Here is a 24,763-nt window from a genome sequence, read left to right on the forward strand (position 1 = left end):
GTTCGGTCTTAAACCGAACGTTCGTCAACATCTTTAATTCCTTACCGAACGTAAATAGCGTTCGTCCAAACATTTGAAAAACTTATATTTGCGCGTCCGGTCTTTGACTGGTAGCCTGTTTCCTTTCGAATATAAAGTTCCTTATATATTTAAATATTCTCTTTAATGTCTATTCATCTAAATTGAGATAATCTGACTTCTTAGTATTTAAAAATATTCTGGAGTTGATCTTTTATTCTGAAGTCTTTATGATTTTAAGAAGTTCTTTTAAAATCCGGTTTTAACGTACGTCCTCTTTCTTTTGAAAATTGAACATCCGTCTTTTTCAGAGAGTGGAACAAAGAATGGAAATATTATAAACATGAAATGTCAATGTGTTCGAATACTGTATTAACTGATTATACGATTGTGGAAAATGAACGAGCGTTCCAAGGAGGAACGTCTCAGATGTGTTAAATGTGAAATTTGGTAAAGTATGAACCTGGATAAGTTAAGCCTCGCGGTCCATCCTGATATTCCGTGATACTCCTCTTCAAGTAGAAGGGGGTAGTCATGCGTGGGAATGGCAGGAGGCCCTAGTCCGCTTGAGTACTTTGGACAGATAGGGTTAACCTCGAGTGGCAGCTGTGAGATTAGATCAGTTACTACACCACTCGGGTGCAAGGACGCTTGTAACTACATGGTTCATACAGTCCGGACGGTCTGTCTTATATACGTATTTCTATGATTGCTAATTGATAAGTTACATGTTGTATGTGTGGATTTAAATGTAAATGTATGTGTTGATTGTATAAATTAAATATTATAAGCTTACCCTTGCATTTCCATTGTGTTGTCTACTGTCCATGTACATTCGTCTTGTCAAAATGCAATGATCATCCGTTGTGGGTGTGAGCAGATGGTGGTGCGTCCCTTGAACAAATGCTGGAAGAAGAAAATTTGGATGAAGCTAATCTGGTGGAAGTTGAAGTAAAGGCCGAGCCTTAGAGTGCTCGTTAGATTAGGACTGTAAATGTTAGTGTAGTTTGAACGTTCGGTCAAGTATTTTGTAAGGCCGTTCGTCTTAATCATCTATTCTTCTATTTTGACGTACGTTGTTTTATACATTTAAGAACGTTCGTTTTAGGTTTTCCTTGTATGCGTTTATGCGCGTTCTTTTGTACTGATGCCGTTCGGCTTTTAATCCTATTTTAATGTAAAGACTGTTTATGTTACTGTTAATTGTAATTAATTCTCAATTATGGTAATTACTGTATTTTGGGATGTTACATATGGTCTTGAATGCATACTTCTAAGAAAAGGGTACCTTTCAACTTTTTGAACGCTTCTTCTTCGTCATGTATGTATCTATGTACTTGATGAGCATGTGCTGCCTCGTGTCATTGGATGTGTGAATTTTCTTAACTCATTTCACAGAGGTCATGCATTATTCTGGCTCCTACTGCTGCTTCTCTCTGCATCCAAGACCTGGTGTCGGTTTAGACTTAGAATTCCTGATTCCGGATTGTTGAAGTAAGTAAACTTATTACCAGTGTTTGGTTAATGGGAGATTTATTATTCAGTATTCTCTTGAGATTTATTAGTGTTTGGTTTTTCTTCCTTAATTTGAATTTTCCTGAAGAAATTATGGTGATTGTATTCTGCTTATATTAAAGAAAATTTTAATTTTATTACAGCTGTAATATATGTATGTGTGTGTATGTATATGTATGTATGCGTGCGTGATTTATTTATTTACTGATAGTTATTATGTTTTTTCAGTGTTTAATTGTCTTTTTCTGCTGTGAATCTGACAAGTTTTAAGGACATGTTTGGATGTGTACCAGGTAGATTGGTATTCAATTGCTAAATGTTCAGTGTAATGTTTCTGCTCTTGGCTTTCTGGAGTTTTCGTGGAATTCTATCACACATTCCAGATTCTTGTTTAAATAGGTCTATTGTTCCGTAGATCTGAATCATACCAGTGAGAAGAAATTTTCAGTGAAATTGGGTGTTGGGATTTTGGATTTAACTGACGAGGAGGCTAATTCACGTGTTTGTTACGGTATAGGTGTGAGGTGGAGACCCCTTCAATCCTCTGGCATTTGCATGTTCCGAATTTGAAAAGCTTAATAGGATTTTGCTGAAGAAATTGAGGATCTGCATTAATTTGAATGGGGCATTCTGCAGCCGTATGGGACTATAGAGCAGCAACTGAAATTACAAAGGACTGGAATGGAATTGATCAAGTTCTGCTTCGGACCCCAAGGGGTTCTTCGGCACGGGTGAGAAATTGTTCATTGCAAAACTGGTGTCGGTTTTAACATTTGGTAAAGTTATGATTTTAAAAACTATGACATCCAATGCGAATTCTTGATGTGGATAACTTGGTCTGTAAAGATATTTGTAGTTTGAGTAATTTAATTACTACGATTACTTAGATTAACTGTTTTTTCTCGAAATTAGGTAAGCTTACATGGGGCGCAGGTCACTTCATGGCGGAATGAGCACGGGGAAGAACTTCTATTCACAAGCAGCAAGGTATGTCTTTCAATTTTGATTGAAAATCAATTTGTACATTTTAAATTATATGAATTTTGTTAGTTGTCAGCGCTGATAAGGAAAACATGTCAATATTTCATAATCTTGCTTTCTGAACATTTTCATTTTAGGATAATCTGCATTATATTGCAACTGGCATGTGAAGGGCATTGGCCCAAATAATCAATAAATTTAAGAAGAGTTTGGATTTTGATGAATCATAGTATTCTATGCTGTCCATCAATCACATCGATGCAAGAGAAAAACAGGGAAGAATGGTGCATTGTAGTGCTTTTGTCCTTTGGAACCACTGGGGTTGAATACTGGTATAATGAAAAACTTTGACGGCAAAACCAACTTCTTAACTGATGCTTTTGTAGGAACACAGAACTTTAATCAATTATACTTTTTAAAGAGGCAAGTAGTAATAACTAACTGTTTTGTTTCCTTTTCCATTATCTGTAGGCAATTTTCAAGGCTCCAAAAGCAATTCGAGGAGGAATTCCCATGTGTTTTCCACAGGCAAGCTTATTCCTTTTCACGTTCATTTTATATAACTTGTAACATGCATACTTACATATCTTGAGCTGAATTTGTTTCACAGTTTGGAAACTGTGGATCGCTGGAGCAGCATGGTTTTGCAAGAAATAGAATGTGGGCAATTGATGAAAACCCTCCTCCTCTTCCTGGGAATGACTCCAGTGGGAAATCCTTCATTGACCTGGTGCTAAAATCATCTGAAGAAGATATGAAGTGCTGGCCACACAGGTATGAATAGCATGATGTGACAGTATAACAGGGATATCCACTCTCCATGTGTTTGATAATTTGAATCTGGCATATATGCACTCGATATTACTTTTTCCTGTGTTTGGCAGTAAATTTCAAGCAGTAGTAATCTAACGATTGTTTAATAATTGTACCAGTTTTGAATTCCGTCTTCGGGTGTCTCTTGCAGCAGATGGGGACCTGACTTTGATATCTAGAGTCAGGAATATAAATGGCAAGCCATTTAGTTTCTCATTCGCGGATCACACATACTTATTGGTTTCTGACATTAGGTATGGATAATTCTTTGTTGTACTTGGTCTGCATTCCCTTTTCTGAGTGTGTGGGATGATGTCCAACCATCATTTTTCTTTTCCATAGTAAATTGATTGCTGAACACTTGATGGGAGTTTTATTAGCACTAATGGTACTTCCTTGTTCAATATTTATAGTAGACAAATATATTTGGTTTTTGTTCTGAAACGTGTAGTTTCTGCATTTGCTGAATGCTTTAAATTGTGGGATTTTAACATTCAAGCAGATCTTAGAGGACTGTTTCTCTTCTTTAGAAACTAATAACAACTTACACTCTAATCATTTGAAACTAGCATGGATACTCTATATATTAGGTGGATTCTTCTCCGAATACTGGAATTATGAGTTTTATTCATGTCAGTTATCGGGAAATATGTAAACAAGTGATCAGTCGTAATGAAAGTACAAAGTTCTTACACAGCCTATAGAATTTGTAAGCATTTGAAGCAAACTACTGTTTGGAATGCTTGTTACCTATATAGATTCTTGTTTACATATTTTTACTTGAACTACCTCTCTTTTGATTGTTTTAGAACAGGAAATTTTATTTTAAGATTGACGATCATTATTAACGTCACATTAACAATTTTTATAGTGAGATAAGGATTGAAGGTCTGGAGACACTGGACTACCTAGACAACCTTTTCAAAAAAGAACGATTTACTGAACAAGGAGATGCAATAACATTTGAATCTGAGGTAAACCCTTCTAGGTTATATTGATGTTAACAAAATGTAGACATTTATAGTTCCATGCTGCAATTTAAGCTATTACTTCAGGTTGAGATAAATAGAGCACTATATTCCTGGCCTATGCTGCAGTTTTGTCAATAACACACAGTATCCACTACTAAAGTCTTTTGGTTTTGACACAATGAAGGCTAATGAAGATGTTTTTAATATCCATACTTCCTTCATGGCAGGCGGATCGAGTTTATCTTAGCTCTCCAAACATAATTGCAGTGCTAGATCATGAGAAGAAGCGAACATTTGTTATAAGGAAGGAAGGTCTCCCTGATGTTGGTAAGCTCTAAGTAGCAAATTTTTTCCACAAACAAAATACAAACGTAGATAAGGTTTCGAGTTGTAGAAAATATAAAATCAGTCCTTTTCATCTTAACTTTTATGGTGTGTTCAGCTGTGTGGAATCCATGGGAAAAGAAATCAAAATCCATGGTAGATTTTGGTGATGAAGAGTACAAACAGATGCTTTGTGTTGACGGGGCGGTGATAGAGAAACCGGTGAGCTTGAAGCCGGGAGAGGAATGGACCGGTCGGCTGCAGCTATCAGTTGTGCCATCAAGTTTTTGCAGTGACCGTCTTGGTCTTGACAGAAGTGGTCTTTGAGGAATTGTACAAAATGGGTCTGAGTTAATGCTGCTACTACATCCAGCAATGTAGCAGCATCTAGTTGTAGAAATAGTGCTGTTCAGTAGGAGTGTCAGGTTTTATGTTGTTATGATCTTAGGCTAGAAATAGTGCTTTATAGAGGCCTATGTTTTTTGTGAGAATGGCTTTCAAGTGTTACCAGGTCATTAGTCAGTTGGTTCCTTCCGTTCTGCTATGGATGCTCCTTCTTTAAGCATTAGATTTGTTGAGTTGGTGCCGAGTTTATTCTCTCCATGGATTTGATGATATGTTCCACGGCATGGATAATTTAGCTTTGGTGTTCCAATTTGCTTATATTGGATGGTTACGGCTATGATCTGCCTCTCATGACAGAGATAAAACGAGTGATTAGTGGACAATGTGATCATGCATCTTTTTTTGGCATTTTCCATTTTACAGTGATACGTGCATAATTCAATAACCTTCACATAAATTTTGTATACTCTCACTGTTTTTATTTCATGGTTAGTTGGCTGAATTATGCTATAAATGGCTTTTAAAGTAATCTAGAAGTCAATATTTTTATTATAAATGATGTTTACAATTGAATGACATTGTCAAGAATTCTGATGTTGACTGTGATGTAATTGAATTCATGTCTGTATTCAATAAAGTGGGTCAAAAGTGGTGCGTCAAAAAGCAATAGCACTTCTCCTGCTTGAGATTCGAGACATTGCGGTTGGTTATTCAAACTATGAATCGGTATTTACTTTTTTCCAACTGAGCTTCATATGTTCATCTGCACTTATAATTATCTTAATTTTTTCATCATTTACCAGTGGTTTCTTTTAAGAGGTAAAATTTTTGTGTTCAATTATATTCTCGTTATATCACTCTCCATTCATAATTCTCATAACTTCAAACTTATTTTTATAAATAGTTAGTTTTATAATATATTTTTTAATGAAGTCTGGTATTAGTTGAAAACAAACTCAACCATCAAAATACTTTCCTTTACCATAGAAATAATCCTAAAATTCTCTTGATCATTAACTTTCAGGTTAACTTTTTCTGTGAAATTTTTTTCCCAGAAAAATTAACATTTTTCCATACAATATTATTACTTCAAATACTTTTTTTTCTTCTAAATCTGTATTAGTGATGTTTCAAACTTACAGTATTCAACTCTACCAAAAAACTTCAGTATTCCGCTCTAGCATACGTATTTAAAAGAAATAAAAAAATGTTAACTTAATTAAATTACTTTATATTTACCAGGATTTAGAAATTACTATAAATTATTTACTTTTTATATTTACATAATTAATCAGTTTAACTCGTTATATCAAGACTTTAACTGCAATACAAACATTTAACACCAAAGCTGTCTTTATCAAACTGTATCGTACCCAAAAAGGAAATTTAGGAAACTAACCATTGAAATTAGTTAGCAATTAAATTGTCAATACTGATGTCATTGCTTTTTCTGAGGATGCAATCACCATGTACACACACTCCACCAACCCAATGATTATTTCGATTCTAACTTCAATCATTAATTCTTCATTCGTTGAAGTGTCAGATCATTAGTTCCATTCTACACGTCTTATTTTGGGGGATTGGTGGAAATTCAGAAAGTGGTCCCAAAATAAATCATAATTTTGCTACCTTTTATTCATAGTGATAAGGTGACAGAAATGAGAAACGAATTCTACAACAATTTTCCGTTTTATTCAGCACCGTATGCTAAAAACAAAATTGTTCCACGTAAATACAAGAGAATTCTCCTCCATAACCAAAAAAAAGCACAAATGCTGAAAGAACGGACCTACAAATCTGGAAAACCGTGACCACAGGTAATAATAATCATAGCATCATTTCTGCTATAAAAACTATACACCTCGTCGATACTCCAGTTGCTTTGTGTTCTCCAGCAAAATCTGTCAGCCAACAAAGAAACAGGATTTAAGCAGTGAAATTAATGTAAAACTTGTTTGGACTCCTCTTAGTATAATCACAAAAGTGTCAGCAGGTTCTTACTTCTCGAATGTAGTTTGCTATTGCTTTGCAGCCTTCGATTGCCAGTTGCATAACATTTTCCAAAATGTCAATTGGTAGTTTAGAATCCATCTATAGACAGTAACAACAGTAATTAGTGCAAATAAAATTAAACTAGGAGCTTTTCCATTCTAAACTACGGAATATGGCAGGGAGTGAACGAATGAAATAAGCTGGATGAGAAAAGAAAAGCATTGCATGCTTTTCATAATAATGATAGTAGTAAATTTCTGATTAAAACTTTGAAGGTTCACAATCTCAACCAGCCTTTACATAGTGGCACGTGTTCGAAACAAATTTAACTCCATAATATCAATCTAAGAATGGGAGCAATAAACTGACTGATAAACTGTCATTGGAAAAAATCTATGCCAGCCCCACCAAATGAAGTTACCCTCCCTCTCTGTTTTGTGGACCATACATGAATTTCATCCTATAATAAGGTGGCGGAAAGAATATATCAACTATATTTCTTCAGTCAAAATTTAAAGTATCAACAAAAGATCTGCAACTAAAAAAGTAAAAGATGCTGAACTGGAATTCCAAATAAAGAGTTACCAAGTATGATACTAGTGAAAATTAAGTTACACTTGATCAAACATTAACTCAGACTAAAAAGAAGATTTGTCATGACATAACTCCATCAAAGGGTACAACAGCAAATCACTCTATCAGGAACCTTCGTAAGAAGTATCTGTTGATTAAAAAACAACTGATATTTGAAAAAAGATTCATGTGTACAGCAAACTATTAAGTTGTTAAATCTGAGGCGAGCTTAGATAAGCTTCTTTTGGGGATTTCCGAACATGCACCTATTCCCTCGAGTAATCAAGGGTTAAAACTCTACTGTTCTCTCCAAAATCTCTAATAACAAGAACAGTTTTTGAAGGAAGAGGAATTACAGCTTCAACACCACCAGACTCTTTACTACGTGAGTACCAATGACTGAGAGAGCAATAAAAAGTTTTCCTTTCTGTTGAACTAATTTACCTGGTTGACTACACAATAGATACAGAGAAAATAACAAGACATGAATTAACCTGAAGCAGTGTTACTTTATCCAACTTTGGCAGAATTCCTAGGGTTACATCAGGACCTCCAGCACTGTCTTCTACATAGTTCAAATCTGTACACATTCAGAAACCTTTAATAATTAGGGCAGCCCGTGCATCAGAAGTAGACAGAAACAAAACAGACATACCACACTTGTATTTAGCCAGTTCAAATTTAGAGTAAATACAGATATATACCAAGCAGACTTGTGCTGTTAAGGTATCCGGCACTGCAGGATGTTACAAGATCACGCATAGGGATCCCAGCATCGGCAAGGGCCAAAGTTGCAGCATTTATACAAGCAGATCTAGTTCCTATAAAAGACATGTCAACATCACCCAAAATTAATGTACATATTAAATGAGTAAAGAGAGAAAATAAAATGGCAATGACAGAAGAGAATCACAAGATCCCATTATCAAGTCTTAGTTACCTCCATCTGCTTGGAGAACTTGGACATATATATCTATCTGCAAATTTAATAAGTAAAACATTAGGGAGGACTAGGGGAAAGCAAAGCACATGACAAAATAAGTTCTTAATGTGTAATAAAACCTGAGATCGAGGCAATAGATGTGTCAATATAGATGCTTCCATGGTTTGCCGAATAACCAGGGAAATTTCAGTTGATCTCCTGTAGAATGAGAACTTCAAATCACGTAGTAAAAAATAAGAAGTGATCCTATTATCCTTCTGTAAGAGAACCTTACAATGAGAACCATATTAAAACTATGAAGGAAAAGCAAAACAGGATAACATTTATATCTGCAAACATTGATAGTTAAGCCATTCAAAACTATTCAGTGAGTTTTGGCCAAAGATTACTCAAAAAAGTCAAAGCTTGCAAAAAAGATTAAAAATGAGAAAAGGCAGTAAAAGGGTGCATGGGGTTAAGCTTTTCATTGTTTTATGATACATAACCCATTGCTGAGCCTGTAGTCAGCTATATCAAAGGCATGGAGCAGCCAGCCCCAAAAACACTACAATACGTTAGTGGATAGCAAGATAGTTGTTACATAGAAAATTATGAATGCAAGATTAAACAAAAAATTATACTGTATCACATGAACGAATGCAATATATATATATATATATATATATATATATATATATATTACTAATTAATAATATATATATTACTAATTAATAATCAAAATTTATACTCTAAAAGTCTAAACATGCATTACCACCATTGCTATTAAATTCTTACCTCAGTAAAAAGATCAAAAAGTCCAATTTACAAATTACAAGGCACTCTTAAGATAGATTCTACTAATGCAACATTCACTATCATCCTAGTAGTCTATGCTCCAATACCATTTTGATAAGTATAAAACTACGAATATATAAAAAATAAGTGAAAGGTCAAAAAGAATAGGAAGTTAAACAAAAGCAAGTAAATGAGCAAAACCTGTCACCCTTTGATTTCCTCATGCGATCTCCAGTGCTAAAATTAGCCATGCTGTACTCACACCGAACCTATAGACATACATTGCACATAAGCAACAATTAAGTTTTTGTTACAATTCATATAAATACAGACAACAAAATTTAGAAAAAGAAAAACTACCAGAGCATGGTTGGTTATTTGGCTTCTATTTTGCACCTGAAATGCAGAGAAGTTACTAAAGAAAAACAGCAAATCATCTAAAGCTCAACTACAACATCAAAGTTTTTTAAATGTCTAAACCAACTAACACTGAAAAAGGATAGTTAACAATCCTTAAATTACATAGACAAATTTTCATTAGCAAGGTAAATAATTAAACAGTACCTCTCTAGGGCCACAGACAGCAGCAATAACTTTTGTATTACCCATCTCAAACATGGAAGAACTGTTTTCAAAATAAAAAAACTTTATGGTCAAATGCTTCAAATGATATCACAACTTAATTTTCTAAAAAGCTAAAATTCATTTACCCATCTGCTTTGGATACAGCACCAATTTCTGCACGAATTTGTCGCATCTACAATATACCATAAAGAGAGGAGAAAAAGTTAAAGGCAAAAGATCAGTAGAGAAAGAAATATAAAATCATAGATTTAGATCCTCTGCAGTGAAGGAATAACACTTTAGAGGATAAACTGCAGTAATAGTCATTGAGATTTTAATAACTTCATAGTTTCTTATACATGTACATATATTTTATCACACTCTTAAATACTAAATTTTTAATAAATAGTAATAACTTCACCTTATCCTCTAAAGTGCATCTCCTCATTTTAAATAGTCGAATCCCAAAATCATGTCCAAATCACAGCTGTTAAATAGGACTGAATTCCATAGGCCAGACCTTAAAATGCTGCTTTCAATTAGCTCATTTTGTCATAGGACCAAGTTCATATATCTCACTAAAAAAGGTTGGTTAGACATCCTTAGGGTTAGAACCCTCCATTTTCTTACTTTTATCATTTGGCAAACTACAACATTTGTAGCTTTTAAGTGATAGGTTTTAATGTTTATCAGAACTAAGGTTATTGACTGCTTCTAATCTGTTTATATGTTTTTTTGCAGTTCAAAATGTGCCCTTACACATTTCCATTACCCATGGCATGGCTCATCTATGTATAACCCATATGCAGAACTATCTGCAGATCTTATATATACTAATTAACATAAAGCTTCAGTAATTCATGACTATGTAAGAATTCATGTAGGATATTATTATTTATTAATACTCCGCATTTCATACGCTTCATGAGTATTCTTGAAAGATCTAAAGGAACCTTTTTTGGAATGAATATTAAGTGAAGAAAAAAGGAGGAAAAAAAAAAGCCCAAGAAAAAAATAATAGCTGTACCTCCATGGGTCTGCGACCATCCAGTCGAAGTCCTTCTGGGCTGACGTATTCCATCCTCAGGTCAATCTATGGCAGAGACAAAAAGGAGACAAAGATGAGACATAAGCAGCTGGATTTTGTTTTATTTTGCTTTATATTCTTCGCTTCCAAAAAAAAATGATATTTTCTACTAAAGTTATTGAAACAAAATGGTGAGATTTTGCAGAATCTGTGTAAGGACTTGGATTTGAGTCAGCAAAAAGGGGATGACAAGTGGCAAAAGATGAGAGGTTGAGTACTTTAAAATAAAAATTGAAACATTGATTTTTAACTCATTCCTCTTGTCTGAGAAACCATTCCTCTTCCTGCAAGCTCTCTCCTCCCCCTATATCTTCTCCCTTTCCCTTCTTCACACTGAACCATTAAATTCTCGATTAGGTGCTGCCCCAACGATCACAAAGTTGCGGGTCTTGCTCTTAGTCGATCAATTTCTCTAATCAGAACCGGTAAGAAAACCCCCTTTCTCATGTGCCCTAGGGTTGTAAGCATGTGATTGAACTTGTTGCATGCAACCCATTTCGTTTTCTTCCGTAATCTAGCTTCTATTGGGTTCTAAGATTCGTTTTCTATCATCAACCTCATTTGTTTACGTACTTACCTAGGCCTTTTATTAATTACATTAAATCTATATCATCATAAGTACACAAAGGGTCCCACCCCTTATTAATTCCAACGTACCAAAATCCCTCCCCTGTCAATGTCCTATTAATCCCACCATATGGCCCACATCATCTAGGCTAATTCAAATTTTTTTTAACACCAACGACTTACTACTTTTCAAACATACCTCTAAACCTAGTATCTACCATTCAACAACTGGAATAATTTTCAATAGGTTATTAATCTTGCCCAAATTCATTGCCACTTCCAAATGAAATAACCTTCAAATTCCATGGTCAACATTATCCTATTCAGCAACAGAGTTCATGCAGTCACAATAACTGATGTGTAGCATCTAATATGAAATCCAAAGATTAACCATTCATGTCATATTATAGTACTCACAACATTTATGATTGCACCGATCACACACAACCAAAGCATCCATAGCCAACTTATATTAACTATACATATAAAGAGACACAGTACATCGATCATGCAACTTTATTCAAACTTACCTATAACTCAGTTTTATTTACCTATACTACAACATTTATCATTTGATTATCATCCATCAATTGATTTAATGCATTTAAAAGTGACAGGACAACATTCCAATAACGCAATATTGCTCACAGCACCATGCTCTCTTCACTTTCAAGCACATTATTACAATACACATGGATTAAATCTTGGCATTTATCACTTCCACATTTAAAACATCTATTTCATGACTCCAGCAACAATTTTACACGATTTAACCCAATCATTCCACATTCTATCATCATTGTACATGTAGAACATAGTACACATATTCACTTTTATATTTCTTATCTCTAAGAAACAGGAAATAAAAAACATCAGTCACCAATCAAAATTGTACCAGTCTCCAAATAAACTGCCCAAGATAGCATCTAGTTAATTTCAGTCAACTTTAATCCATAAATACACTAACTATTAACCCATAAATAACCACTAGAATAGACAGGAAGGATGCACAATAGAGACACCCTTAATAGGTTAATGAGGCACCACGACAGGTACAAAGGCACTTTGTAATATCACATACAGGCAACACTCATCAAATAACATTTACTCACTACTAAAGCATTCACACCCAAGATGAAGTATGCACCAGCCAACATCCTCACATACAACCCAAATCTAATATACAATCTACCACAAGCAATTATGCACTCAACACAGGATACAACAACATTACATTAGTACAACTAGTCAGTAAGTTGAAGACTAATCTCACATCATACAAAAACACGACCTTTTCTTGTGGCAATTGAGCACGACGAGCAGTGGTGGAATAGAGAGCAGGGAATGAAAGAGCGCCACCTACCAACGAACCTCCATCAACATCCACACCACCAAACGTGCACCGTGAAACCGCAATGTTGAATCGACTGACCGCCACCACTCCTGACGTAAACGCCAACTTCCACGAGTCACCACCCTACCGCAAGCGCCACGAACCCTAGCCACCAACGAACCCACCTCCGCGTTAGGAACACAACAATGGCTTACGGTGACCAACCTCAACTTAGGGCAAAGACAGGGAAGGGGAGAGAGGGATCTCTAAAATTGGGGAGACGAGAGAAGGGGAGAGGGGGAATTCTGAAATTTGAGAATTTGGGGCAAAAAAACCCAAATTTCTGATTTAACCTATAACTGACATTACCGAAGGCCTACATGCCTTCGGTATATTATGTCCACAAAATTTTTCCGAAGGTCTAAAGGCCCTCGGTAAATAACCGTCGATAATAACGCTTTTTCCTGTAGTGACCTTAGTCATCATAAACATAAGCATTTATTTCATAAAATTCATCAAGACAAGCATCCTATCATGTTAAGACTCTAGACACGTCCGGACATAGAATGTATGTAGAGCTGGGGCGGGTTGTGCATTTGTGATGGCCTCTACTACTTTGCAAAGCCATTGCCGAGGGGTTCCACCCGACCATACACAAGGCTAGTCCGTTACCGCGGAATAGACCTCCAGTGATAGCGTCTACCCTAGGACCTCCCACTACTCCCACCACACGCGTCAATCCTCTCTAAGTGAGAATGAAAGACCGTTGGAGTGTTAGGAATAACCCCCCATATGGAAGCCTCTTACATTCATTCAATACACTAACTGATCCCACCGAGAGATCTAAATTTCCGATTCAATCCTACCATTTTAAATCTTATGATATTCCTTTTGGATCAACAATGTACATCATAAACCACTTATAACCATACACTTTCAACCAATCTGGATCACATGAAGATGCATTCATAAATTGTAACCGAAATATTTAAATAACATAACTTACTGGAATGAGAGAAAACATAACAGAAAATATCACCACTGGACGAACACTATTTGGACGAGCGCCAAGAGCCCTTGGGAGGACACGGTTTGAACGAACGTCCAAAACCCATTGGTCGGACACTGTTTGAACGAACGTCAAAATCCCTTGGGCGGACTTTGTTTGGACGAACGCTCAACGATCAAACATGAAGACCGAGCTCTAGCGATCACTAACCAATATCAAGACCGGACGCTTAAGATTCAACCCTAAGAATACAAACTTAAGGCTGAACGCTCACAATCGCAACTAAACCAAGGCCGAACGCCACCAACATGAACGCTCGCTATTACTTATGGACGCTCGCTACTAATTCAACCTCTGACCGAACGCTAATTAAACCATCAACTGAACGAACGCTACTAACCAACACCTGAGCGATCGTTACTAAACCATAACTTGAGCGATCGTTATTTAAACCAATGACCGAACGCTGTTAATATCATCCCCTAAGACCGAACGCTCCCCAGACAAGGACGAACGCTAATCAAACCAACATTTGACCGAACGTCACTCAGCACATGGCATGACCGAGCGTTCAAATCCGACATGGACGAACGGTCAGTTTGCGCATTCTGCAGAATTCTGCAGAATTATGCAGAATTCTGCAGAATGGTAACAGAACCTCCCTTTGACCATTTCTAACCACTTTTCTCAACTTCTTAGACTCTTAATTCTCGTTTTAGACTTAATTAAACTTGTCCAACTGATTCTAAGCATTCCTACTACCATTTTTAAGTGATTAAAGTTCACTTTCAGCTCCAAAACACTAACTTCAACAACTTAGGGACTCAAATTTGATTCTACTACTTGGAACATGTTTCCGACCACTCTTATGTTTCTAACAAGTCACAATGGACTTGTCTAGGCTGCCCAAACAGTCCAGGAACACTGCAGCCTTCATTTACTCAAAATCCCTACCTCACTTCCTCTAAAATGGCCTAAAATTGACCCTAAAGACACTTTATTTCCTTTCTAACAGCACTACCATAGAATTTTCACGCTAAAACAGTTCCAACATACACAATTCCATCATTCTAAGTCATTCCAAACAGTTTATAGACATCAATCACCAAATACACATAACACACACTTCCATACATGCATTTCAAGTTTAGCTAGAACCAAGTTCATGCTTCCACCACAAACCACTACAAATTTTATCATGCATTCACTCCACACAGTAAAATCAAAAGTAGAACTAGCTCCCCTTACCTCTAGTGTAGACAACCAAGCTCAAGTAGGAACCCTAGACCACTTGCTTGCACTCTCAAAATGTTAGAATCACCTATAAATCATCAATTGATGATAGAAAACGAATCTTAGAACCCAATAGAAGCTAGATTACGGAAGAAAACGAAATGGGTTGCATGCAACAAGTTCAATCACATGCTTACAACCCTAGGGCACATGAGAAAGGGGGTTTTCTTACCGGTTCTGATTAGAGAAATTGATCGACTAAGAGCAAGACCCGCAACTTTGTGATCGTTGGGGCAGCACCTAATCGAGAATTTAATGGTTCAGTGTGAAGAAGGGAAATGGAGAAGATATAGGGGGAGGAGAGAGCTTGCAGGAAGAGGAATGGTTTCTCAGACAAGAGGAATGAGTTAAAAATCAATGTTTCAAAACTAATGTAATTTTATTTTAAAGTACTCAACCTCTCATCTTTTGTCACTTGTCATTCCCTTTTTGCTGACTCAAATCCAAGTCCTTACAAACGACATCAATAGAAAATAATATTTAAACTGTAATTAATTTTAACTATTCTATCAAAATAATATTGATTTTATAAAATTAAATTAAATTTAAATATCAATTATTTTAAATTAAATTAGATTTAAAATTTATATTTTGAAGAAAATATAATAACTATTCAAACCAAATTTTATAGAAAGGAGTGATCTAAAATGTTATCGGGAATTATTAAGACAAAGATAATAATACTTCAATAATATTTTTTCATAATATTTTAATATTATTTATGTATCATTCTGTAATTGATTTATATTAATATTTATAATTATTATTATTAATTATAAAATAATTTTAAATTAATTATATAATGATACATAAATAAAGTTAAAATATTATTAAAATATCATTTTTAGATTATCGTTATCTTCGAAAGAATATAAGTATTAAGCAGAATTGAAGATTGAGGATTGTGTGGGTGTGGTGTGAGAGATGTGACATGTATGGAAAGCAATGTCGTTGAATAGTGGACATTAAAAGGATGAGATATGTGGGACGGTGGTAGTTGGCTACATCAGAAGGTAGTTTGCTACACCCATTCCTCAACACGAAATGTAAGGACCTGCACGTTCATTTTAATGTTAGTGGTGGGGTAGGGACTTCAAGTGGGCGGCTGCACGTTCACAAGCAGTGGAGAGACTTCCTGTAATGACCGCACGTTCTCTCCCTTTTGGTAGTGTGTTAAGAGATTTCGGCAAGTGTACCGAATCGTTCAAGTAATAAACCGGTAAGACCGGGTATCGTTTTCCCAAGAGACTCGTAATACTAAAGAATTGTGCGATTAACAACTCATATAGACTCAATAACATAACATCAATTTACAAAACAAGTGCAGAAACATAACTTCACAAGTAATTACAAGGTTGGACTTTGGTATTGAAGGCACTTGGAAATGGAAAAGACTAAAAATGGTATGAAATGACATTGTTAAGGTTAGTTTTCACCAATGCACTCTTGTGTATGACCAATTTCATCTCCTCTCTATCAATTTACTAAAGTCAATCCACTAAAACACTCTAGCCCTAATCCCTTAGGTGAAAGAGCCTAGGTTTTCCTTATCAAACTCCAATCCCTTGGACAATCTAACAAGCAAAACCCGCATTAAAGAGCTGGGATCTAAGACAACATGTGAATCATCTTCCATCCCTAGAATCAATTGTTGGAACAATCGGTACCGTTATAGAGTTGCGCAGCGGAATAAAATATTCGGAAAGCGTGTTACGGTCACAAATCAAGTTTTGATGGTTCGTTTTAGAAAAACAATTTTCTTAGAGAAAATTAATCAAACAGTTAACATGCGTAAAAGGTAAAGAGTATAGAGAGTAGAAAAATTGATACACTGGATTTTTATCCTGGTTCGAATCAAAAGATTCTACTTCCAGTCGTTAATCACTATAAATAGTGATTAACCTTTTTCACTAAAAATGGTTTCACAGATTACAACAAATAGTGAATAAAGCAGATAAATAAACCTTCCTTCGACGAACGAACAGGAAGAAGAACACTCTGCCAACTCGAAGAGAAACGCTCCGAATATCGACAAACGAAACGCGAGCTTCTCCTATTCACGAGACCAGGCAGAGCACCTTGCTAACTCGAAGAGAGCTTGCTCCGACTATCGACACACGACACACGAGCCTCTCCTGTTCACGAGACCAAGCAAGGGAACTTGAATTATAGCTTCTGAGAACTTCCTCTGACAAACAGTATTCTACAAGAGCTTCTGTTCAACAACGTTACCTTCTGATTTCTCCAAATCAAAATATATACCAAGTACACTGAATGCCAAAGGACAGCTCCCAACTGCCATGAATAATCGATTATTGTAAGTGATAATCGATTATTCAAGTCCGTTACAGGTTTTCAAAGATGTGATAATCGATTATAGGAAGTGATAATCGATTATTCAAGTATGACTTGTGATAATCGATTATTGCTTAATCATAATCGATTATTGCAGGTTAAAAATGCAAGTTTTACAAGGTTTACAAGAATTTCCTACTACATTTAATTTCTACAACTTGCTTTTAACTAATTCTAATATCTTCTTCAACTAAAACTTCTTGTAGCATCATCAAAACAAATTTCTTCAAGATTTACCAATACTCCTTATTGGTAACATCAATGACCCACAAGGACTCCTATTTCAGTTCTGGGTTTCATCTTACGTCCCCATAATCCATAAAACCCCAAAATCAAGTCATGAACGTCCCCATTACATGCAAGCTTTAAGATCGGAAACAAGAATACTAGCAATTGATAGAAAAGGCATATATATATTCAAATCATTCAACAATTACACAAGAATTCAAAGGCTACAACTAATCCCAACAAGATGGGTTTGGCTCTCCATTTCCATGGAGAGCCTTTAAGCTTACAAAATGGCCATGGAAGAAGATGAAGAACCCAAGAGGAAGAAGGGAGTGTTCCCACGAACCCTAGCAGCCCTCCAAGCTCTCCTCTCAGTGAAATCGCGCCTCCAACGAACCAAAGACCGTTTCCCCTTCGCGTTTTAGGGTTAAATAGCCACATCAGCAAAAGTTGCGCCCGGCGCCCCCTCTGTTTCGCGCCCGGGCGCGAAACTCACTGGAAAGTCACGCCCGGGCGCCCCATTTCTCACGCCCGGGCGTGAAATTCTCTGGAAAAATTGAAAGTGGACGAGCGTCCTCTTCTCTGCAATGGACGAGCGTCCTAAATCTGGACGAGCGTCCTCTTTTGCATAGACGAGCGCCCACTCGTGCGTTTGTCCGTTCTGGACGAGCGTCCGTTTCTGTCTGCACGGACGAACGTCCAATTCTGCTGGACGATCGTTCTCTGATTGCTTGGCCGAACGAGCGTCCTCTCTGGACGAGCGTCCTCTTCTGCCTGCATTGGACGAGCGTAATATTAACCCTCTCGGGACGAGCGTCTTGTCTGGACGAGCGTCCTCTTCCACCAGGACGGGCGTCCTCTCTGCTGGACGAACGTCCACTCTGCTTGGCTTGGACGAGCGTCCCTTTCTGCATGGACGAGCGTCCTCTCGTGCTTCCACTCTGGACGAGCGTCCTCTCTCTTTGCTGGACGAACGTCCTAAACCTTGGACGAGCGTCTGCGTGCACATTTCTTGGTCCAGTTCTATAATTTGTTGGAGACTCTTCCAAGCTCATTTTTAGCTACAAAATAAGGGATTATTGATGAAAGTAAATCAAAGTAGCCAAAAACACAATTATTTAGAAAACAAGACAAAATAAGAGGATTAAGCAAGTTATAAGTTAGAAAGGAGTTGATTTTGCTACTAAATTGATGCTTAAAATATGGTAAAATTTAGCATTATCATAGTGGTGGGACTCCATGTTCAGCAATGGTGCAGCTGCCGGTGGAGGGTGAGTCACTCCACTTGGAAGTGCTCCAACCACCAAGGAACACCATCATCTCCTTCGTTGGTGGGCATAGCACTGAGGAGTGGCTGTGGGGAGCACCATTTCTTCCTTCTTAAAGGTAAAAGCCATGGATTCAAAGGGTTTTGGGGGATTCTGAAATTCTGGAGGAGTGAGAGGCTTGCTGCAATCTGGGAGAGGAGAAGGAGAGGTGGGCACTGTAGCAGAGAACTAGAAGGGCAGAAGAAGAACTCAGGGATTGATTCAAGGTTTCCAAGGAAGTCTTCAAGAGGTAAGGGGAGCTAGATCCTTTTCTCTGGATTGTATGAACCATGTATGTGTGTACTGAAATCTATGATTTAGTGTCGTTGATGAACAAATTTTGTACTTAGAGTGACTTTATCGTGTATGAATCTGTATGAGTGATGGTAGAATATTGTTGTTGAAGCAAATCTGGGAAGAAGGGGATGAAAATGGGGTTTCTGGGTTCTCTCTGGAAATCTGGTGCGATTCTGCAGAATTCTGCAGATCGCGCGTTCGTCCAATTTGGAAAGCCAAATTGGACGTTCGTCCAAATGGCTCGACCAATTAGTGGTCGGCCAAAATAGCATGAGCGTTCGGTTTTGTGTTAACGAGCGTTCGTTCGTTATCAGTGATATATTAGACGTTCGTCCCAACTGTATACAGGGAATTAGAAATTTTAGGCGTTCGTCCCTAAATTGATATTTACGTGATCTTGAGCGTTCGACATTGGGTATTAGAAATTGCAGTCGTTCGTCCTTGATATGGATTCTTAAGTTTAATCTTGATCGTTCGACCTTAAGTTGATACTTTTAAGTCTGGATCTTTAAACGTTCGGTTTTGGTGTATTAGTAAGCGTTCGGCCTTGGTTAATTGTGATGTGAACGTTCGGTAATAATTTGATAGTCTTAAGTTTAAATCTGGAGCGTTCGGTTTTGTTCTGTGAGCGTTCGGTAATGGTTTAATTCTGATTGTGAGCGTTCGTTATAATTAGTATTCTAAGTCTGAATCTTAGACGTACGGCCTTTGTGTATTAGTAAGTATAAACGTTCGTTCTAAGGATGCTGAATTTAACAGTGTTTGATCTTGAGTGATCCGTTTTGGTGTACGGATGTTCGTAAGCGTTCAGTGTTAGATTGATATTCTTAGGATTTAATCTTGAACGTTCGGTTTAGATGTGTTAGTGTGCGTTCGGTTTTAAATTGATATTCCTAAATTTAGATCTGGGACGTTCGAATGTAAATTGATATTCTTAAGGTTGGATCATGAACGTTCGGTCTTAGTGTATTAGAAATTGTAGCGTTCGTCCCAATAGTGTTTAAATCAATATGGTAATTGGTAAAATAGTGTTCGGCCTAAGTACGCGATCCCAACGTGCGTCCTAAGTATTAATCTCAGCGTTCGGCCAAATGGTGTGCAATTTAATATTGTACTCGGACTTAGCGTTCGGCCTGATAGTGTAGGATTTAATAACGTTCGTCCAAACAGTGTTCGGCCTGGTGTTTGGTAATTAGCGTTCGTCTATGGTGTTAATAGCGTTCGTCCAATGGCGTTCGTCCAGTGGCGTTCGTTCGGTGAGCAGTGCTCGTCCAAATAGTATTATGCAAATGTTGGGTGTTAAGTTCATTCCTCTTGAATTGAATTATGTGCAAAATGTTTGGAAAATATATACTGTGATGGGATTTATGTGAATGTATGCAATACGTTGGATTTATTGTGATATTTTGGAGGTATCTGGTTATTCATGACTTGGGATAAGGTTTAAAGTAGCAGTATAATTCATGGACGTAATTCCATGATCCTCAAGGAGAGGATACATGGTGGTGTTTTGGGGTTGTATAGAATGATTACATGGTAGCTCAGTTTTGGGGGTCATCCTGAAACTCCAATGGTCTTTCTTCTCATGTAGAGAGGATTGAACATGTGGTGAGGAGTAGCAGGAGGTCCTAGTCTTGGATGCTTCCATATGATCCAAGGTGAGTGATAACGGATTAACCTCGTGATTGTGGCCGGGTGGGAGTGCCCAAAGTTCCACCGGGCGGTAGTGCCCAAAGTTTCACAAGGCGGTAGTGCCAGGGCGGGAGTGCCCAAATTTCATAAAGCCACCACGAGTGCAAGACCCGCCATAGCTCGGTAATCATTCTAGTCCGGACGAGTCGGTCTATAAAGGAACAAGTCGGGGTATAAAGTAACAAGTCTTGTAATGTCAATTTACTATGATTGATGAACTTTCACATGTCGTGTGAGTGTATGAATTATGATTTAATGAGTATGCTTTAATCGTTCTTTTATATGAATCTATGTATGATAACATGTTTTTTATATCTAGCTCACCCTTGCATTGTTTGTGTTGTGTGCTGTTTGGGTATGTTTCTTTGGCGATGATCATCCACTTGGATGGGAGCAGTTGGCGGGGAGGATACCTTAGGAGCAGCTCTTGATGAAGACGGCAGTGCTGCAACCTAGATTTACTAGTTCTTATTTCGTGGACTCGTTTAATTATATTTGTTGTATTTTAAGTTTTAAATTTTCCGTAATTTCCATGGAAAATTCCAATACTCTAGTTGCCAATTCCGTACTATTTAATAAGGATGACTGTAATCCTTGATTAACTCTTGACTGCTTTCCTATATTATGCATGATGACGTCTTTATTATATATGCATGACGTATATAATTGGGATGTTACACGAAACAACCATAAACCCTACAACATCAATAACTGTGAACACATGCTTATATTTCACTGTTAACCCAACATTTTCATATTTTCAATAAACAGTGAACGAATGAGTTTGGAAGGTTCATGTTTGGGAAAGAATGTGTTACATTTGTTATTTTCTGCTGACTCTCCCATCATCCTTCACATCGCACCTTCCTTCAACACATCTTATTTAAAGTATGTTTTTTTTATTCATAGTCTTCAATACTCACATGAGGAATCTTCAACACCCACATGAACACAGTGAGTGATAAAGTTTTCCTTTTCAAAATCATCATTCTGGAATTTAAATTCCTCATATTGGTCTTCTGGGTTTCAAACCACAGACAGTAAAAGGTTGTTTCATTATTTTTATCAAAACTATATTCAAACCACAATAAACCAAGCCAAACCAAATCTCTAAAATATATTACTTTACTTTATCATTACTCAATATATATGATGAACGGTGATGGTCAATTACCATAAATAAAAGTAATAATACTTTCGTTCTTTTTATCTATTTATTCTTACTAAGGTGACATATTAATTCAGAAATAAAATTTATGTCTTTGTTAATCATTGAGCAGTCAATAATTCTTTTAATTCTATATAAAACAGTCTTTTAATTCTATATAAACAGTGATAAATCGGTTGGTTGAATTAAGTAAAATTTACACTAAAAATAATTACAATTCTATGTCATATTATTATTATTTAGGTAATAAATAATCAATATTAATAAATGATTGTCTTTTAATATAGGACATTCAAATAAACACTGAAATATTCTTTGTAGGTAGAACTTTGGTTCGATCGAACAGGAAAACCTTTTTAAAAAAAACTTAACCTTAACCCCTGTAACATCCCAAAATTATACAGTCAGCAACTATATAATAGAATATTAACATGTATTAATATTATATAGCAGTTTTACAATTAAAGAGAGCAGTGTGCAAAAATGGCCGAACGGCCTTACATATACACACAAAAATAACGAGCGTTCACAAAAGAATTAGAACGAACGGTTTACAAAATATTGGCCGAACGTTCAACTATTTACAATCCCCAAAAGAGCGCTCGCTCACAGCCGCTCGCTACCCAAATATACTAACTGAAAACCGAACGTCTTTACCGCTCGGCCTTCACTTCCACTTCAACGAGATTCTCCTCAGCTAGGACTTCTTCTTCAAGTGTTTGCTCCAGGGAAGTATCACCTTCTGCTCACATCCACACGGATGATCATGGCAAGGACAAGACGGATACACATATACCGACAACGCAAGGAAAGTGCAAGGGTAAGCTTATTGAATTTAATTTAAGTAAAACATATATTTCATACTTATCAAATACAGCAAGTAAATTCACAAACATGTACATACAATTCATACAATAATTCCATCCAAACCCTGATGCTAGACCGACCGTCCGGACTGTATGAAACCTGTGTAGCTAAGGCGTCCGTGCACTCAGGTGGGGTAACTGGAATGCTCATCAGTAGCCACCTGAGGTTAGTCTGTTCTGTCCAAGTTACAGTTATGGACTAGACCTCCTGCCATTCCCACGTATGACATACTCCTCTCTACTTGAGAACGAGCACTCACGGAATATCAGGATGAACCACCATCTAAGCTTACCACGTTCATACTTACACATCTCAATTTTCAACCAAGAGTCGTTCCTCCCTGGAACGCTCGTTCAAAATCCATAATCATAATTTCAACTCTTATAGTGTTCGCACATCTTAATTCTTCCTCTTAAATACATTTTCATTCTATGTTCCACTTGCATAAAAAGACGAACGTTCACTCCCCTTCATAACGAGGACGAACGTTAAGAGTTATACCAAGAAAGACTCCATCGAATCAGTTAAATGAACTGATTCCAGTACGATCCAAATAATACTTAGAAAAATCTAAGTTCAGTAACACTTGAACGAATCCAATGGATAGGTGAAATTTCAAGTTGTTTAGATAAATAAACTAGACAAGATTTTAATCCAGGAGACAACTGTCAGTCAATGACCGAGCGCGAAAATAAGCTTTTAATAAATCTTGGACGAACGTCACTGAGGACTTGGACGAACGTCAATAGAACTATTGGACGAACTCTATTTAGATAGTAAGGACGAACGCTATTTCAAATTTGGGACGAACGCTATTACCGCTCGTTGATAATTTAGAAATGAACGAACGTTCGGTATAGGACCGAGCGTTCCTTTACCACATACTCATTTGGACGAGCGTTCAGTTATAAAACCGAACTCTGCTTTGGACGAACGCTAGGTAAATGACCGAGCACTAATTAGAACGAACACTATTTAGAACGAACGTTCGGTATTAGACCGAACGCTAACTAGGACGAACGCTCAATCTAAGACCGAGAGCTCATTTGGACGAACGCTCAGTATAAGACTAAGCGCTACCTATGACGAACGCTGGAATATAAAACCGAGCGTTACTAATTACACTTCAATTTATTTCAACCGTTGGACACGCTAGGCTGAGCCGAACGCTCAAACCTAACCCTTCACTCAAAGGACGCTCGCTCTTCATCAGGATCCTTTCCGAATGAAAGAATTCTTATTCTAAGTCCTTTTCAAGGGAAACCGAACGGTATAAGACCTTTCGATGACGAGCGTACATTATCAAGCAGAGAATATGAAAATTTCCAGATTTTTCATTTTACAATAACTTTACAGTTTTCATACGATTCATAACTTATAATTTCTCTCCACCATGAATCTCATACATTACAAAATTCATATTATCATACCAAACCATACAGAAATTTAATCATACTCCGAATCATACGTTTCATTCTCAGCATACAGTTCAAACAATATTCATCATATACATCCAGTGCAACCATGCTCGTTCATGCATACTTAAACATCAAATATTTCATGCATTTCAGACATCCAGTACACTTCATTGCTTTCATACACATCAAACAAGTATTAAATTAAATTACTAAAGCTTCCCTTACCCGGATTGTAGTGAACGTCCTAAACTGAGTGGATCTTGATTCGTCTAACCGAGACTCCCTCAACGTTTCACTTACGCTTTCCAACTAAACTAACCAAAGAA

At 36.8% G+C, this 24,763-nt stretch overlaps 2 protein-coding genes and 1 long non-coding RNA gene across 5 annotated transcripts; 1 reads left to right on the forward strand and 2 right to left on the reverse strand.

Annotated features, from left to right (window-relative positions):
- Window positions 1–1,277: 1,277 nt before the first annotated feature.
- On the forward strand, window positions 1,278–5,431 carry LOC148199035 (putative glucose-6-phosphate 1-epimerase). Of its 3 annotated transcripts, none has more exons than XM_088112546.1 (9): window positions 1,278–1,512; window positions 1,762–2,264; window positions 2,446–2,520; window positions 2,986–3,042; window positions 3,125–3,288; window positions 3,447–3,581; window positions 4,199–4,301; window positions 4,526–4,625; window positions 4,741–5,431. In XM_088112546.1, the coding sequence occupies exons 2-9, from the start codon at window positions 2,154–2,156 to the stop codon at window positions 4,947–4,949; spliced, it is 954 nt and encodes a 317-aa protein (XP_087968672.1). In that variant the 5' UTR covers window positions 1,278–1,512; window positions 1,762–2,153; the 3' UTR covers window positions 4,950–5,431. The 3 variants fall into 3 exon arrangements, with proteins under 3 accessions (XP_087968672.1, XP_087968671.1, XP_087968673.1); XM_088112545.1 differs by having other exon boundaries at window positions 1,827–2,264; XM_088112547.1 differs by lacking the exons at window positions 1,278–1,512; window positions 1,762–2,264 and adding an exon at window positions 2,652–2,896.
- Window positions 5,432–6,654: 1,223 nt separating this feature from the next.
- LOC148199036 (exosome complex component RRP41 homolog) lies at window positions 6,655–9,861 on the reverse strand. Its single transcript, XM_088112038.1, has 9 exons — window positions 9,817–9,861; window positions 9,613–9,648; window positions 9,454–9,521; window positions 8,598–8,676; window positions 8,476–8,512; window positions 8,240–8,356; window positions 8,030–8,115; window positions 6,972–7,061; window positions 6,655–6,871 (listed from the first exon to the last, which is right to left on the reverse strand). The coding sequence occupies exons 1-9, from the start codon at window positions 9,859–9,861 to the stop codon at window positions 6,824–6,826; spliced, it is 606 nt and encodes a 201-aa protein (XP_087968164.1). The 3' UTR covers window positions 6,655–6,823.
- Window positions 9,862–9,919: 58 nt separating this feature from the next.
- LOC148199037 (uncharacterized) lies at window positions 9,920–13,182 on the reverse strand. The gene is made up of 3 exons (XR_015785664.1): window positions 12,762–13,182; window positions 10,844–10,909; window positions 9,920–10,009 (listed from the first exon to the last, which is right to left on the reverse strand). It is a non-coding gene; the product is annotated as an uncharacterized LOC148199037 (long non-coding RNA).
- Window positions 13,183–24,763: the final 11,581 nt, after the last annotated feature.

This window comes from Vigna umbellata, chromosome 4, assembly GCF_029865625.1.
Source record: "Vigna umbellata cultivar VRB3 chromosome 4, Vumbellata_1.0, whole genome shotgun sequence".
NCBI lineage: Eukaryota > Viridiplantae > Streptophyta > Magnoliopsida > Fabales > Fabaceae > Vigna > Vigna umbellata.

What these genes read in the sequence shown, in the direction of transcription:
- LOC148199035 (XM_088112546.1), top strand. Translation starts at nt 2,154, where the DNA reads ATGGGGCATTCTGCAGCCGTATGGGACTATAGAGCAGCAACTGAAATT. An exon ending in TTATTGGTTTCTGACATTAG is followed by an intron (nt 3,582 to 4,198) that starts GTATGGATAATT and finishes CAATTTTTATAG; the next exon opens with TGAGATAAGGATTGAAGGTC. An exon ending in GGAAGGTCTCCCTGATGTTG is followed by an intron (nt 4,626 to 4,740) that starts GTAAGCTCTAAG and finishes TGGTGTGTTCAG; the next exon opens with CTGTGTGGAATCCATGGGAA.
- LOC148199036 (XM_088112038.1), bottom strand. Translation starts at nt 9,861, where the DNA reads ATGGGTAATACAAAAGTTATTGCTGCTGTCTGTGGCCCTAGAGAG. An exon ending in ATCTATTGCCTCGATCTCAG is followed by an intron (nt 8,513 to 8,597) that starts GTTTTATTACAC and finishes TTAAATTTGCAG; the next exon opens with ATAGATATATATGTCCAAGT. An exon ending in TAACAGCACAAGTCTGCTTG is followed by an intron (nt 8,116 to 8,239) that starts GTATATATCTGT and finishes GAATGTGTACAG; the next exon opens with ATTTGAACTATGTAGAAGAC.